This window comes from Coregonus clupeaformis, chromosome 25 (genome assembly GCF_020615455.1).
Source record: "Coregonus clupeaformis isolate EN_2021a chromosome 25, ASM2061545v1, whole genome shotgun sequence".
Taxonomy (NCBI): domain Eukaryota; kingdom Metazoa; phylum Chordata; class Actinopteri; order Salmoniformes; family Salmonidae; genus Coregonus; species Coregonus clupeaformis.
The window spans coordinates 25,868,594-25,885,686 of record NC_059216.1 but is presented as its reverse complement, the minus strand read 5'-3'; the positions used below and the strand labels follow the sequence as shown (position 1 = coordinate 25,885,686).

Genomic DNA, 17,093 nt, shown 5'->3' with positions numbered 1-17,093 from the left:
GTAGACCCAGCATTTATTTTAAACAGGCGTTTATTTGCTGAAATATGTGCAGTTGCACGGCTATTAAAAGGGACATGCGGCTATTTAAGACTGCGTTTAATATAAATTTTACGGTATCAGTTTCAAGTGTTACATTTAACCCTGCAACCACTTTCGGTTGAATTGTAATCAATGGGTATGTCCTAAAATTGGAGATACAGTGTGTAATGGTAGCTGTGATATGTATGTTGTTTGTATAAAAATATTATTAATCTAAATCAAATTATCTTTTCAGAAATAAGCAAAAGACTGAAAGTGTTACTTTGTGCCCTGGTCTCCCCTTTCTACCATGTACCCCCGTCCCCCTCCTTGAACAACCACTGTTACATTTACACAACATATTCTCTACAGCTCCAAAATGGACATCATCACCAACTCCATAGACATGACTGGAAGCAACAGTACCAACACCAGCCACTGCCCTTACGCTGAGGAGTGGTACTGGCTCCACACCATGCAACCGGCCTACATCCTGGCCACCAGCATACTGGGGATTCTGGATAATGTCTTTGTCCTGTTGGTGTTCTGCCTGCATAAGAAGGCCTGCACCGTAGCAGAGATCTACCTGAGCAACCTGGCTGCTGCTGATCTTCTCCTGGTCTCCTGTCTCCCCTTCTGGGCTGTCAATGTGGCCAACGGCTTCGACTGGGCCTTTGGCCCCCTGCTGTGTCGCCTGGTCAACGTGGGCATCAAGATGAACGCCTACAGCAGTATCTACTTCCTGGTTCTGGTCAGTGTGGACCGCTATGTGGCGCTGGTGCATACTATGAGCCACGGGAGGATGAGGAGGCCCTCCTACGCCAAGCTGGGCTGTTTGTTAGTGTGGGGCTTTGGCCTGTTGCTGGGCACCCCTACCATGCTCTTCAGGGCAGTGAAGTGGTTCCCAGACATCCAGGTGACCGCCTGCTTCTTGGACTACCCCAGTCCCAAGATGGAGGTGGTGTTCGACGTGATGCTCATTGTGTTGGGGTTTGCCATCCCTGTGTCAGTGATCTCCTACTGCACCTGTCAGATCATCCACGCCCTGAATAACCAGGCCATGGAGAGGATCAAGGCGGAGCACACAGAAAGGAAGGCCACTCTGCTGGTGCTGGCTGTTCTCCTGACCTTCCTGCTCTGCTGGGTGCCCTTCCACCTAGTCACGGCCCTGGAAGTCCTCCAGAGGGCGGGCGTAATCTCAGGCTGCCACCTGAGCAACAGTCTGGAGATCTGCAAACAAGTGTTCACCTACCTGGGCTTCTTCAACAGCATGCTCAACCCAGTCCTCTACGTGATCGTGGGGAAGAACTTCAGGAAGAAGGTCAAGGATGTGTTCAAACAACTGTCTATGAGGAAGAAATGGCCACCAGATCACTACGATCGCAATAGTCATCCACACTCAAAAAACTGACTTGAGTTTAATGCACATGAAGGGCCGGTTTCCCGGACTAAAAGTTTGTTCAATGGAAATTCTCTTAGTCCTGGACTAAAAATTATTTCAGTCCAATATTAGGCTTAATCTGTTTCTGGAAAACCAACCCAAAAGGGAACAAGTTATAACTTTTACCTCTATGACCGAAATTGACACTGGAGCACTCAGCCCTCTGTTGAGTTGACTGCATTCTATTTAAGTATACTAATTGCCTTCACAGTATCAATGTGCTTTAACTTAGAAACCATGCTTCAGTTCAGAATGTATTTATCAACACTGTATATGTTATCTAGGATGGCTGGTTCTTTTAATTTTGTGCAATATATATAAATACTACACAGTATATTTGTGTTCTGTCAAATATGCTGTGTAAATAGGAACTTATTGTGTTCTAAAAATGAGTCAGTATTTAGTAGAAATGTACATTGAACAGTTTTTGTAAATGGAGCGGTAGTGGCTAGTAAGCCGGTGACGACGAACGCCAAAACCTGCCCGAGCAAGGAGGAGGGGCATTTTGTTACTTTTGAGAACATTATTTAACCCCCCTAAGGTCAATGTCCGGGCCTCTGTGGAAATCTAATTAGCATTAAAAATAAAAATAAAAATATGTCAGTTTAAACTAGAGATATCTGTTATTTTGTCTCAATCCACCACATCCGCCTATGTCGCACTTCCGCATCTGCAGTGAAAGGTGACAGAGCTAAAGCAGTGTTTGTCAGATCATGAGACATCCGGAAAATCGGTCTGTAGCGTCCAACCGGTTTTGCCTACAAACACGATGGTGTTCTCCGTTTTGCCTACAAACACGATGGTGTTCTCCGTTTTGCCTACAAACACGATGGTGTTCTCCGTTTTGCCTACAAACACGATGGTGTTCTCCGTTTTGCCTACAAACATGATGGTGTTCTCCGTTTTGCCTAAGACCTCCACAAGTTTCAGAAGACTCGTCGGAAGTCGGTACAACCGATCTGCCAACATGTATGTAGCGTCTAAACTGTTGGGGCTACACACTAATATGACCCCTCTGTGCAAAGGTGAGACTCTCACGAACATGTACATGTCGGTTGTTGTTGTGCTCTAGGACGCCCACAGGCCTCACAAGACTCGTCTGAAGGTCCCCATGTACCAGTTTAAAAAAATGAATGGAAGTATATGGAGATTGTTTAATGTAGATGTCCAAAAATATGGGCTTAAATACATGTAAAAAAAAAAAAAAATGTTTCATGCTCTTTCTTATACCTCTCAGATATTGGAGAGACACTTCAGAACAAACTTCCTTTTGGTATATTTTTGGGACTATCTGTTGTACCATGTAGTGAATCTGTTATTCAATGTGTTTGTTTGGTTTAATAGCAATAAGGCCCAAAATAATTTGATCAAATATTGTTTTTATATTTTATTTCATACTTCAAGGGATCTTAAAACTCTAAATCAAATAGTTAAATGATGCTTGGTATGACCTTCTTAAAACAATTCCATATAGCTTAGTAGAACCCTCCTGCTTGGACAGGGCTTAGGCTCTGCTGGGTTAAAACAAACCAACTATGTCTGTCTTGTTGAATCATTTTAAATGCATGTCAATGTGAGACGACCACCTAAAACTAAACACAGAGCGGCCCAGATGAACTCTGGGTTAGTGATTTATAGTGTTTTCTTTGACTAAATGTCTGAATGGCTAAATTAGTGAATGTGTCACAGACTTTCCAGTGGTGACAAAAGTTGTGTCCCTTTGTGTGGGCAGAGAATATTACACTCTCTTATAATTTTTTCCCAAACCCAAACTTTATTGGTTAGACAGGAGCGACTGTGGTCAGGGGCCTGATAACCAACCTGATAACCAGCAACGACGAGTCAGCCAATAGGGAGGAGGTAAGTGAACTGGCATTGTGGTGCCAGGACAACAACCTCTACCTCAATGTCAGCAAAACAAAGGAGTTGATTGTTGACTTCAGGAGCAGAGGAGGGAACACTGCAGTAGAGAAAGTCAGCAGTTTTAACTTCCTCGGCATCCACATCACCGATGACTTGACATGGACCAACAACACCACCACTCTTGTCAAGAGGGCGCAATAGCGCCTCTACTTCCTAAGGCAGCTGAAGAAATTCGGCATGCCACCCCGGGTCCTCTCCACTACTACCGCTGCACCATCGGGAGCATCCTGACCAGTTGCATCACAGCCTGGTATGGCAATTGCTCCATCCACAACTGCAAGGCCCTCCAGTGGGTGGTGAAGACGGCCCAGTACATCACTGGGGCAGTGTTCCCACCAATCAAGGACATCTACTTGAAACTGTGCCTGAGGAAGTCCCGCAGCATCATCAAAGAGCCCACACACCCCAGCCACGAGCTGTTCTCTCCCTTATCGTTGGTCAGACGGTATCGGAGCATGAGGTCTGATACCAACAGGTTCAGAGACAGTTTCTATCTACAAGCCATCCGACTGCTGAACACTTGAACTGGACTGACCACCTGCACTGACTCTCCCCACCTTAGCATACACACACACACAGACACACATGCATCTGCTGTGACCAGACTCTTATTTACTATTGCTAATACTGCACAATTTAACCCATAAGAGTCTAAGCCCTGTCTAAGCCGGGGGAGGGGGGTTCTACTAAGCTTTATGGAATTGTTTTAAGAAGGTCATATCAAGGATCATTTAGCCATTTGATTTTGAATTTTAAGACCCCTTTGAAGTATATCTCTTTTTTATATATATAATGTATGATTTTTCTGGGGGGGAATTTCTGCTATTAGCCCATACAAAAGCATTGAATAACAGATTCACTACATGGAACAACAGATAGTCCCAAAAGAAAATCAAAAGGAAGTTTGTTCTGAAGTGTCTGTCCTTTATCTGAGAAATAAGAAAGATTAGGAAAGATAATTTATTTTATTTTTTTACATGTATTTAAACACTTGCCCCCCAATCACCCCTTCCCTTATACATGTGTTAATATTGTACTATAAATTGTGCCTCCCTGTATTTTATGCTAAAATGTTTATTCTATTCTACAGAGCCATTTACTTGATGTTCGTATTCTTATCTTTTCTTATTTCTTATTGGTGTTGCATTGTCGAAAAGGAACATGCAAGGAAGCATTTCGTTGGACAATGTATACCACGTCTATCTTGTACATACGACTAATAAAACTTGAAACTGAAACCATTGTGTGGGTGAAGTAATTGATGAGGCACAGAGAGGAAACATTTTGCTGCCGGGTCAAAAAAGTGTGCTACTCTTAGGTACTTCAGTCAAAAAGAGTGTGCTAGGTGTAGACAGAGTCAGTCCACAGAGAGTGTGCTCCATGTCATCCAGATAACCTAGAAGGGCCATCTGTTGCCTGCAGCACCATTTAGATGACTGTACATCACAGTGGTTTATGTAAAGAGATGAGGTGTGCTTCACAAGGCAACAGCACGCAGAGCCTGTGTACTCTCACTAATATCAATATTAGCCCTTCCATTCTCTTCCTCCCAAGTCCATTAGCACATTAGTCATTTTATTTTGAGCCAGAGGGTAGCAGTTTACTTTACTTTGAAATGAGAGAAGTAGTGGTACACATGTTCAATAGCATTGACATAATGAAAAGCTTTTGATGTTTTATAATATAAAATTGTGCTCCAACATTGACACACACAATCTCTTTTCGGTCAGCTCTCGAAATGGTCTCAAACTGGTCGGGGGACCCTCTCATGGAGGGTGTGCTCATGGCCGAGGACGAGTGTAACCACACAACAGCCTGGGAGTGGGTGTACTCCATCCAGCCAGCTTACATGTCCGTCATCTGCCTGCTGGGAATGGTGGGCAACACCTTCGTGCTGTGTGTGTTCTGCCTCCAGAGAAGACACAGCACAGTGGCAGACATCTACCTGGGGAACCTGGCTGCTGCAGACCTCCTCATGGTATCCTGCCTGCCCTTCTGGGTGGTGGCAGTCGTACAGGAGTTCCATTGGCCGTTTGGTGAGCTTATGTGTCAGCTGGTGAACATTGTCATTGGGATGAACTACTACTGCAGCGTCCTGTTCCTTACACTGGTGAGTGTGGACAGATACCTGGTGCTGGCCCGTCCCCTGTCGTCCCAGGGCAGAGGGAGAAGACCAGCCTGGGCCAGTGGGATCTGCCTGGGAGTCTGGGTGGTGGGCGCTCTTCTCAGCCTTCCAGCCCTGCTCTTCCGATCCGTCCAGTTCTTCCCCCACCTGGGGGTGGAGGCATGCTACATGGCATACCCCCACGACGGCTGGAGGCTGCGCTACAACCTGACCATCAACATAGTGGGCTTTCTGGTTCCTGTACCCATTGTGTCCTTCTGCAGCTACCACATCATCAGAGTCTTACGGGACAACCAGGCGAGCAGGGTGAGGAGCACGGCGGCAGCTGGCACGGAGAGGAAGGCTGCCCACCTGGTGCTTATCGTCCTGGCCATCTTCATCCTCTGCTGGCTGCCCTACCAGTTTGTCATCTTCCTGGATACCCTGTATCACTATGAGGTCATCTCTGGCTGCGGCTGGGTGGATGCATTAGACATCAGCACTCAACTGGCTACCTACCTGGGCTACAGCAACAGCTCACTGAACCCTTTTCTGTATGTGATTGTGGGGAAGCACTTTAAGCAGAGGGCCAAAGGGGTATGTAGACAGATGATGTGCTGTGAAAAGGGAAGGAAGTCCTATCATACTGTCAATCTAAACTCCACCATTAAGTACACAGACTCCACTAAGGTATGATTTATAAACCCTAAATAACAATGTCATTTTAAAGCACATATTTCTGCACTAGCATCACTTTTTTGTGTAACAGTATGATAATACTTGTGAATGTGTTTTGTGTTTATATTGTATTTAGCTTTTGCTACTGTGTGTTTTCTATACCTGTATCTCAAAAAGGTTTCTCAGTGATTTGATATTTTACAGGCAGGATGGTTTAGACATTTTTATACATTAATACAAATCAAACATTTGTAAAGTCCTTGATAATAATCTATTTTATATGATAAGTGAATGTTTTCTGACCAATACTGTGGAATAGTTATTGAATAGCTAAACTGCACAAATTGCAATGACTTGTTTGGTACTTACCATGAACAATTCCATGTGATATGATTGAATGTAGTTATGGACAGGTCAGAGTAATAATCCAAATATACCCTCACATTGTCATAATGTGTGAGAAAGGGATTAAGAGGACATTCTTATTCAACTCTAAGGTGATGTCTAGCCAGCAAACAGACATTGTTTGTCGTGATGAATATCGGCCATACAGTATAACAGAACAGCATGCCTTCAAGTTGAGAAGCTAAGTATGTTTACAGAGAGTATGACTAATTGTTTTTTGAGTGTCTAAGAGAGAAAGATCAGAGGGGTGTAGTCTGTACTGTATATATCTGTTCTGTACACTAAAGTGTATGTTTTGGTCTATGTAGAAATGAACCAGAGTGAAATAAGACAGACACATATCAAGTGGACCTAAAGCATGGACCTACACTGAGTGTACAAAAAATTAGGAACACCTTCCTACTATTGCGCTGCAACCCCTTTTTCCCCTCAGAACAGCCTCAATTTGTCGGGGCATGGACTCTACAAGGTGTCGAAAACATTCAACAGGGATGCTGGCCCATGTTGACTCCAATCCTTTCCACAGTTGTGTAAAGTTGGCTGGATGTCCTTTGGGTGGTGAACCATTCTTGATACACACGGGAAACTGTTGAGTGTGAAAAACCCAGCAATGTTGCAGTTCTTGACACACTCAAACCGGTGCGTATGGCACTTACAACCATACCACGTTCAAAGGCACTTAATTATTTTGTCTTGCCCATTCACCCTCTGAATGGCACACATACACAATAATAATATAATAATCTATGTCTCAATTGTCTCAAGGCTTGAACATCCTTCTTTAACCTGTCTCCTCCCCTTCATCTACACTGGTTGAAGTGGATTTAACAAGTGACATCAATAAGGGATCATAGCTTTCACCTGGATTCACCTGGTCAGTCTATGTCATGGAAAGAGCAGGTGTTCCTAATGTTTTGTACACTCAGTGTACAGTCCCAATAGAATGTTTCTGTAAAAATATACATTACAAGTACACTCTATAATCCAGAAACATTATTTTCTTGTGTTACTATTACATTTTTATCTATTTGTTAATTTTATTACTTTTTAATTGCATTGTTGGGAAAGGGCAAGTCTACACTTGTTGTATTTGGCACATGTGACAAATAAAATGTTATTCAATTTGAAACAACTCATGATGAAATATAAACAGAGACTGTTCTATGATTAAGTTTAAATCTACTTGAGAGAAAGGGGGAACAGAAAGGAAATCATAGATCAAGCCATCTACTTGGCCCTCGGCCTGCAATTATGTACAGTTGAAGTTGGAAGTTTACATACACCTTAGCCAAATACATTTAAACTCAGTTTTTCACAATTCCAGACATTTAATCCTAGTAAACATTCCCTGTCTTAGGTCAGTTAGGATCACCACTTTATTTTAAGAATGTGAAATGTCAGAATAATCCTTTCAACACATTCCCAGTGGGTCAGAAGTTTACATACACTCAATTAGTATTTGGTAGCATTGCCTTTAAATTGTTTAACTTGGGTCAAACGTTTCGGGTAGCCTTCCACAAGCTTCCCACAATAAGTTGGGTAAATTTTGGACAATTCCTCCTGACAGAGCTGGTATAACTGAGTCAGGTTTGTTGGCCTCCTTGCTCGCACACGCTTTTTCAGTTCTGCCCACACATTTTCTATAGGATTGGGGTCAGGGCTTTGTGATGGCCACTCCAACACCTTGACTTTGTTGTCCTTAAGCCATTTTGCCACAACTTTGGAAGCATGCTTGGGGTCAATGTTCATTTGCAACCAAGCTTTAACTTCCTGACTGATGTCTTGAGATGTTGCTTCAATATATCCACATAATTTTCCTTCCTCATGATGCCATCTATTTTGTGAAGTGCACCAGTCCCTCCTGCAGCAAAGCACCCCCACAGCATGATGCTGCCACCCCCGTGCTTCATGGTTGGGATGGTGTTCTTTGGCTTGCAAGCCCCCACTTTTTCCTCCAAACATAACGATGGTCATTATGGCCAAACAATTATATATTTTTGCTTCATCAGACCAGAGGATATTTCTCCAAAAAGTAAGATCTTTGTCCCCATGTGCAGTTGCAAACCGTAGTCTGGCTTTTTTATGGCGGTTTTGGAGCAGTGGCTTCTTCCTTGCTGAGCGGCCTTTCAGGTTATGTCGATATAGGACTCGTTTTACTGTGGATATAGATACTTTTGTACCTGTTTCCTCCAGCATCTTCACAAGGTCCTTTGCTGTTGTTCTGGGATTGATTTGTACTTTTCACACCAAAGTACGTTCATCTCTAGGAGACAGAACGCGTCTCCTTCCTGAGCGATATGACGGCTGCGTGGTCCCATGGTGTTTATACTTGCGTACTATTGTTGGTACAGATGAACGTGGTACCTTCAGGCGTTTGGAAATTGCTCCCAAGGATGAACCAGACTTGTGGAGGTCTACAATTTTGTTTTCTGAGGTCTTGGCTGATTACTTTTGATTTTCCCATGATGTCAAGCAAAGAGGCACTGAGTTTGAAGGTAGGCCTTATAATACTGCCACAGGTACACCTCCAATTGACTCAAATTATGTCAATTAGCCTATCAGAAGCTTCTAAAGCCATGACATAATTTTCTGGAATTTTCCAAGCTGTTTAAAGGCACAGTCAAAATAGTGTATGTAAACTTCTGACCCACTGGAATTGTGATACAGTGAATTATAAGTGAAATAATCTGTCTGTAAACAATTGTTGGAAAAAGTACTTGTGTCATGCACAAAGTAGATGTCCTAACCAACTTGCCAAAACTATAGTTTGTTAACAAGAAATTTGTGGAGTGGTTGAAAAACGAGTTTTAATGACTCCAACTTAAGTGTATGTAAACTTCCGACTTCAACTGTATATGTTCTTACACCTCTTCCAAAAAGCTCCAGACCACTTTATAGAGGTTATAATAATGTTCTAAAATAATTCTAAAAGGAAAGCCAAAGACATTCTAAAATAAATGTGTTTGTACACTTGGACAACAAGCTCTTCACTTGACAAAATACATGTTCTCTCCTTGAGTATTCGTATATACTGACTTGACCTTTGGCGCTTCAGGAGGCAAACTGAAAATGTCTTATAAACAAGTTGACATACACGGTGGGACAAGGGTGTCGAAGAATGCTGTATACAGAACCAAACTTTCCAGCAGATCTCTCCCTAACTCAGTGAGTAGCTTAAAGATGAACAACACCACAAAACTCCTTACAAAAATAAATTAACACTAGGTAAGCAATTTATTACATTACCTTAAAAAAGATGGCTTTGTGAGCCAGGCATCTGAATAAAGTAATTATATAGAGACTAACGTAGTTTAATACAAATGAATACTTATAGACCAAAACACTGAGACTTCCACTTTTTAGAGGTTATTCAACTTGACAAGAAGAAAGCATAGTCATTTGATCAGCCATCTGTATTTTTAAGGATGTTCTACACAGAGTTGCACATTATAAATATTTTATTAGTTACTAAATCACATTTTAGAAGAAATATTAATAAAAAAAATGTGTGATCAATTACTCCAAGGACTCATGTCATGTCTTTATTAAAACATCATGCTTAAATCCCTCTTTTGTCAAACAACACCAGAAATACTAAACATATCTGTGGATTCTGCATACTTAAGCAACAGCTTAAGTGACTAATGGTGACCCTACAGGGGAGTTTTGAAGAGTTTGGACTTCAGCATAATGTTTTGAAAGATATCTGGCTACAATGTTCAGGAGATTGATTACAGTGTTTTCCCCATTTGGCTTCTATTTCCATGCCAAATACAGTATCCAACTTCAGTGTCACAATATTTACATGAATATTGTTGTTTTTTAGTGGATAATAAGCACAGATAAGATATTTTCATTTATTTTCCTTTGAGCACAGAGCTGATGGTCCCCATGGCAATGCTACTGTCAGAAAACATTAGCACAATACTTCCCACCATCTAGACTCCGCTCCACAACAGAATGGATCCTGGTCCACAGCATCGTCCCTCCCTACATCTATTCATTGGTGGTCTGCCTCATCCTGTGGCTGTTTGGGCTGCTGATGTGTCAAGGTGTGCTGTAGGTGTAGTGGCGGAATCAATTGCAGGACGCAGACGGATAATCCAACAAACTTGTATTGAGCCGAAAACACGGCAAAACGGACAACTCTTGCCCGAAGGCGAAATACGCACGAAGGCGAAAACGAAACAGAACAGCGCACAAACAGGTGCGTAACTCCAGCGCAGTGGAGAGAAGCTCAACCGAGCGAAAACACATCTGACACAAAACAATATTACACAACACCTGACACACACAACGGGATCTAAATAGGACACTAATGACACTGAATGAAAACAGGTGTGACAACACTTAGACAGAAGCAAACGAACATGAAACATACAACGGTGGCAGCTAGTACTCCGGAGACAACGAACGCCGAAGCCTGCCCGAACAAGGGAGAGAGGCAGCCTCGGCCGAAACCGTGACAGTACCCCCCCCTTGACGCGCGGCTCCAGACGTGCGCTGACTCGGCCTCGGGGACGACCCGGAGGACGCGGAGCCGGGCGCGTCGGGTGTCCACGATGGAATTCCGTCAGGAGAGACGGGTCCAAAATGTCTCCCTCGGCACCCAGCACCGCTCCTCCGGACCGTACCCCTCCCACTCCACTAGATACTGGAGACCCCCATCCGACGTCTCGAATCCAAGATGGACCTCACGGAGTACGCCGGTGCCCCTTCGATGTCCAATGGGGGCGGAGGAGTCTCCCTGATCTCACTGTCTTGGAGTGGGCCAGCTACCACCGGCCTGAGAAGGGACACATGGAACGAGGGGTTAATACTTTTATATTCAACAGGTAGCTGTAATTTATAACACACCTCGTTCAACCTTCCCAGGACTTTAAATGGCCCTACAAACCGCCGACCCAGTTTCCGACAGGGCAGGCGGAGGGGCAGGTTCCTGGTAGAGAGCCAGACTCGATCACCAGGTGCGTACACCGGTCCCTCACTGCGGTGGAGATCAGCGCTCGCCTTATGACGTCGGAGGGCCCGCTGCAGGTGGACGTGTGCAGCGTTCCATGTCTCCTCCGAGCGCCTCGCCCACTCATCCACCGCAGTAGCCTCGATCTGGCTCTGCTGCCAGGGTGCCAGAACCGGCTGGTAACCTAACACGCATTGGAAAGGGGTTAGGTTAGTGGAGGAATGGCGTAGGGAATTCTGGGCCATTTCGGCCCAGGGAACGTACCTTGCCCACTCCTCCGGCTGGTCCTGGCAGTATGTTCTAAGAAACCTGCCCACATCCTGGTTTACACGTTCCACCTGCCCATTACTCTCCGGGTGGTAACCCGAGGTGAGGCTCACCGAGACCCCCAACCGCTCCATAAAGGCCCTCCAGACTCTGGAGGTAAATTGGGGACCCCGATCAGACACAATATCCTCGGGTACCCCGTAGTGCCGGAACACATGGGTGAACAGGGCCTCGGCAGTTTGCAGGGCGGTAGGAAGGCCCGGCATGGGGAGCAAACGACAGGCCTTAGAAAACCGGTCCACAACGACCAGTATGGTGGTATTCCCCTGTGAAGGAGGAAGGTCAGTAAGGAAATCCCCCGAGAGGTGGGACCATGGTCGTTGTGGCACGGGCAGGGGTAGTAACTTACCCCTAGGCAGATGTCTAGGCGCCTTACACTGGGCGCACACCGAGCAGGAGGAAACATAAACCCTCACATCCCTTGCCAACGTGGGCCACCAGTACTTGGCACTAAGACAGTGCACTGTCCGGCCGATACCCGGATGTCCAGAGGAGGGTGACGTGTGAGCCCAATAGATCAATCGATCCCGAACCTCGAGCGGAACGTACTTTCGACCCTCCGGGCACTGTGGTGGACTAGGGTCGGTGCGTAACGCCCGCTCGAGTTCAGCATCGACCTCCCACACTACCGGTGCCACCAGACACGACTCCGGCAGTATGGGAGTGGGCTCCACGGACCTTTCCTCCGTGTCATACCGCCGAGACAGCGCATCTGCCTTACCATTCTGTGACCCAGGGATGTACGTGATCTTAAAAGTAAACCTGGTCAAGAACATATTCCATCTTGCCTGGCGAGGGTTCAGCCTCCTCGCCGCCCGGATGTACTCCAGGTTACGGTGGTCCGTCAAAATGAGGAAAGGGTGTTGAGCCCCCTCAAGCCAGTGCCTCCACACCTTTAAGGCCTGTACCACGGCTAACAGCTCCCTGTCCCCTACGTCATAGTTCCGCTCCGCCGGACTGAGCTTCTTAGAATAAAAAGCACAGGGGCGGAGTTTAGGTGGCGCGCCAGACCGTTGTGAAAGCACGGCTCCTAGACCGGCCTCTGACGCGTCCACCTCTACCTGGAACGGCAAAGAGGGATCCGGATGCGCCAGCACCGGGGCCGACGTAAACAGGTCCTTCAGCCTCCCAAACGCCCTGTCCGCCTCGGCCGACCACTGCAGACGCACCGGACCCCCCTTCAACAGAGACGTGATGGGAGCTGCCACCTGTCCAAAACCCCGGATAAACCTCTGGTAGTAATTCGCAAACCCCAAAAACTGCTGCACCTCCTTCACAGTGGTTGGTGTTTGCCAATTACGCACGGCCGACACCCGGTCTACCTCCATCTTCACCCCTGACGCAGACAACTGATACCCCAAAAAGGAGACCGACTCCTGGAAAAACAGACACTTCTCTGCCTTCACATACAGGTCGTGCTCCACCAGCCTCCGCAACACTCTGCGCACCAGGGCCACATGCTCGACACGGGTAGGCGAGTACACGAGAATGTCATCAATGTACACAACCACCCCCTGCCCCTGCATGTCCCTGAAGATCTCATCCACGAATGATTGGAAAACTGACGGAGCGTTCATCAACCCGTATGGCATGACCAGATACTCGTAATGGCCCGAGGTGGTACTAAAGGCTGTTTTCCATTCATCGCCCTCCCTGATGCGCACCAAGTTGTATGCGCTCCTGAGATCTAATTTTTGTGAAGAAACGCGCCCCATGCAACGACTCAGTCATGGTCGCAATCAGCGGGAGTGGATAACTGTACTTCACCGTAATCTGATTGAGACCACGGTAATCGATGCACGGGCGCAAACCACCATCTTTTTTCTTCACAAAAAAGAAACTCGAGGACGCAGGGGAAGTGGAAGGCCGTATGTATCCTTGTCTCAGAGATTCGTCTATGTAAGTCTCCATAGCTTTCTTCTCCTCTTGAGACAGAGGATACACATGGCTCCGTGGGAGCGCAGCTCCTGCCTGGAGGTCTATCGCACAATCTCCCTGCCTATGGGGCGGCAACTGCGTCGCCCTCGCCTTACTAAACGCAATAGCCAAATCCCCATACTCAGGGGGAACGTGCAATGCGGGCACCTGGTTTGGACTCTCCACCGAGGTAGCCCCCTACGGAAACGCCCAAACATCTACCCACACACTGAGCAGACCACTCCATCAGAGCCCTCTCCTGCCACGAAATGGATGGGTTATGGGTACTCAACCAGGGCATGCCCAGCACCACCGGATACGCAGGAGAGTCAATCAGAAATAGCTGAATCATCTCCTGATGACCCCCCTGCGCACACATCCTAAGTGGCGCCGTGACCTCCCTGATCAAGCCCGTACCCAACGGACGGCTATCTAGGGCATGAACGGGAAAGGAACATCAACAGGAAGAAGGGGAATCCCTAACGCTAAACAAAACTTTTTATCAATAAAATTCCCAGCCGCGCCTGAATCTACCAGCGCCTTATGCTGGGAATGAGGTGCTACCTGTGGAAAACGCACAGGCATACAAAAATGTGCAACAGAGAGCTCTGGGTGAGTGGGCGCCTACTCACCTGGAGGGAATCCCCAGTGCGGGACCTGTCGTCCTCTCCCCTAGGAGGCCATCCCCAGCACCTAGCCGCGGTGTGTCCTCCCCGACCACAGTTGGTGCAAGGGATGGACCCCCCTAGCAAGCCGACCCCTCCTCTCTCTAGCGCCAGCACCCCCGAGCTCCATGGGGCACGGCTCGGAAGCGCTGGAGGGTGAAATGGACGGACCCCCTCGGAACGCCCGCGGGTAGCTAGCAGGTTATCCAGCCTGATGGACATGTCGACCAACTGGTCGAACGTGAGGCTGGTGTCCCTACAGGCCAGCTCCCGACGGACGTCCTCTCGTAGACTACACCTGTAGTGATCGACGAGGGCACGATCATTCCACCCTGCATCTGCCGCTAGAGTACGGAATTCGAGGGCGAACTCCTGAGCACTCCTCCTCCCCTGCCGGAGGAAGACCAGACGCTCCCCCGCGTCGCTCCGGGGATGGTCAAACACCGCCTTGAAGCGGCGGGAGAACTCGCTGTACGTGATGGTGTCCGCGTCGATCCTCCTCCACTCCGCGTTGGCCCACTCCAACGCCTTCCCGGACAGGCAGGAGATCAGGGCGGACACGCTCTCATGTCCCGAGGGCGCCGGATGCACGGTGGCCAGGTACAGCTCCACCTGGAGAAGGAAACCCTGGCACCCGGCTGCGGTCCCATCGTAAGCCCTCGGGAGCGAGAGTCGGACTCCTCGGGTTTCTGGTGCGGGACTAGGCTGACTGGCCGATGGTGCTGGCACGGAGGGTGGCGGTGGAGGCGTCCCCCAGCCTCGGATGGTGGTGATCACCTCCTGCAGGGCGGTCCCCATCTGCAGGATCTGGTCCCCTTGCTCCCGGACCCTGTCCTCCAGAGTCGCCTGGGCTGCTGCGGCTCCTGCTGATTCCATAGGTGGTGTAATATTCTGTCAAGGTGTGCTGTAGGTGTAGTGGCGGAATCAATTGCAGGACGCAGACGGATAATCCAACAAACTTGTATTGAGCCGAAAACACGGCAAAACGGACAACTCTTGCCCGAAGGCGAAATACGCACGAAGGCGAAAACGAAACAGAACAGCGCACAAACAGGTGCGTAACTCCAGCGCAGTGGAGAGAAGCTCAACCGAGCGAAAACACATCTGACACAAAACAATATTACACAACACCTGACACACACAACGGGATCTAAATAGGACACTAATGACACTGAATGAAAACAGGTGTGACAACACTTAGACAGAAGCAAACGAACATGAAACATACAACGGTGGCAGCTAGTACTCCGGAGACAACGAACGCCGAAGCCTGCCCGAACAAGGGAGAGAGGCAGCCTCGGCCGAAACCGTGACATGATGGGGGTGCTGGCGACGATTCACATAAAGGTGATGTTTGTTGATGAACTTCAGACAATGGTGTGTATTCTGGAGTATCCTGAAAACTCAGGGAAATCTTGGAAGCTGGCCCACAACCTCCTGATGAACATTGTGGGCTTTATTCAACCTTTTGTGGTGATTATTTCCTGCAGTTGTAACATCTTTAGAGCCCTGAGGAAGAGGAGGGAGAGTGTTTACATAGAGGATAGAAACTACAGGAAGGCCACAGTCCTCGTTTACGCCGTGACGATGCTGTTCCTTGTGTGTTGGAGTCCCTTCAAACTCTTCACCCTACTCGATCTACTGTGTGAAACAGAGGTTTTGGACGAGATGTGGGATCATACCCTGGATATTGGAACCCAGCTTTCAACCTACCTAACGTTTCTGAACAGTAGCCTAAACCCTGTGCTGTATGTATTTTCCGGTCTGTATTTTAGGAGGAAAGTTAGCGCCATCTACAGGAGAACTAAGAATCGCAGGAGTTCTGCTACAACTGAAAGCTGAAATGCCTGTGTATCAACCTATCACCACAGGGTTGATCAAATCAAACATGTTGTAATACAGACATGGCTTCCTGCATTTTCCTGCACATTTGTCATTTGATATCATGTAGTTATTGCACACTAAATGGCATTTTCAATGAATAACGCAATTTATCTAATGTATCCACATCAAATGTGTGCAATCTAGAACCACATTGTGTAGGCCTATCAGGTTTAGATTGTGTAGGAGATATGCTTGCAGGCACGGAAATTATAGTCTCAAAAGTAAGATAATGGCGATGTTTTCTGAAGTGTATATTGTGTACTCACAGTGTCACAATGTCAATTTGAATGCTAAATGTAACTTTTCCAGTCCTTTCTCTGAGACAAGCAAGATAGATTGTAGATTCCACTAGGGAAGATCATGGGGGTGATAGATTTGAAATGTTACACCCTAATCGGATCTGCAAACCTATAGTTTCATCAGCTGTTCAGGTGGCTGGTTTCAGGTGAAGAAGCCGGATGTGGAGTGTCAAGAGGTGAGGTGTATGTGGTGTGGAAGTCAGGCGCAGGACACCGAAGCTCAGTCCAACAGAGTTTACTAAATATCCGAAAGGCAACGATACACATAAACGGCCTCAAAAGACAAACAGAGGCGAGCAATTACGCAACCATGCGTAAACAATAAAACAACAAACAGGGAACAAAACACGCAGCACTACGGACAGGCGAACAACAACACACAATCTAACCAATACAAAACAGGGAACTTATAGGACACGTAATCAGCACACAAACAGACACAGGTGTACAAGACAGACCAAAGCAATCACAC

General features: G+C 46.9%; 2 protein-coding genes and 1 pseudogene across 2 annotated transcripts; all 3 read left to right on the top strand.

Annotated features, from left to right (window-relative positions):
• The first annotated feature begins 397 nt into the window (after positions 1-397).
• On the top strand, positions 398-1,429 carry LOC121538918 (B2 bradykinin receptor-like). Its single transcript, XM_041847078.1, has one exon. The coding sequence runs from the start codon at positions 398-400 to the stop codon at positions 1,427-1,429; it is 1,032 nt and encodes a 343-aa protein (XP_041703012.1).
• A 3,691-nt stretch (positions 1,430-5,120) lies between these two features.
• On the top strand, positions 5,121-6,182 carry LOC121538917 (B2 bradykinin receptor-like). Its single transcript, XM_041847077.1, has one exon. It carries the CDS (start codon positions 5,121-5,123, stop codon positions 6,180-6,182), a length of 1,062 nt encoding a protein of 353 aa, XP_041703011.1.
• Positions 6,183-15,755: 9,573 nt separating this feature from the next.
• Positions 15,756-16,379, top strand: LOC121538915 (annotated as a pseudogene).
• The last annotated feature ends 714 nt before the right edge of the window (positions 16,380-17,093 follow it).

Bases quoted from the DNA above. Each gene is read 5' to 3' on its own strand.
- LOC121538918 (XM_041847078.1), top strand. From the start codon at position 398: ATGGACATCATCACCAACTCCATAGACATGACTGGAAGCAACAGTACC.
- LOC121538917 (XM_041847077.1), top strand. From the start codon at position 5,121: ATGGTCTCAAACTGGTCGGGGGACCCTCTCATGGAGGGTGTGCTCATG.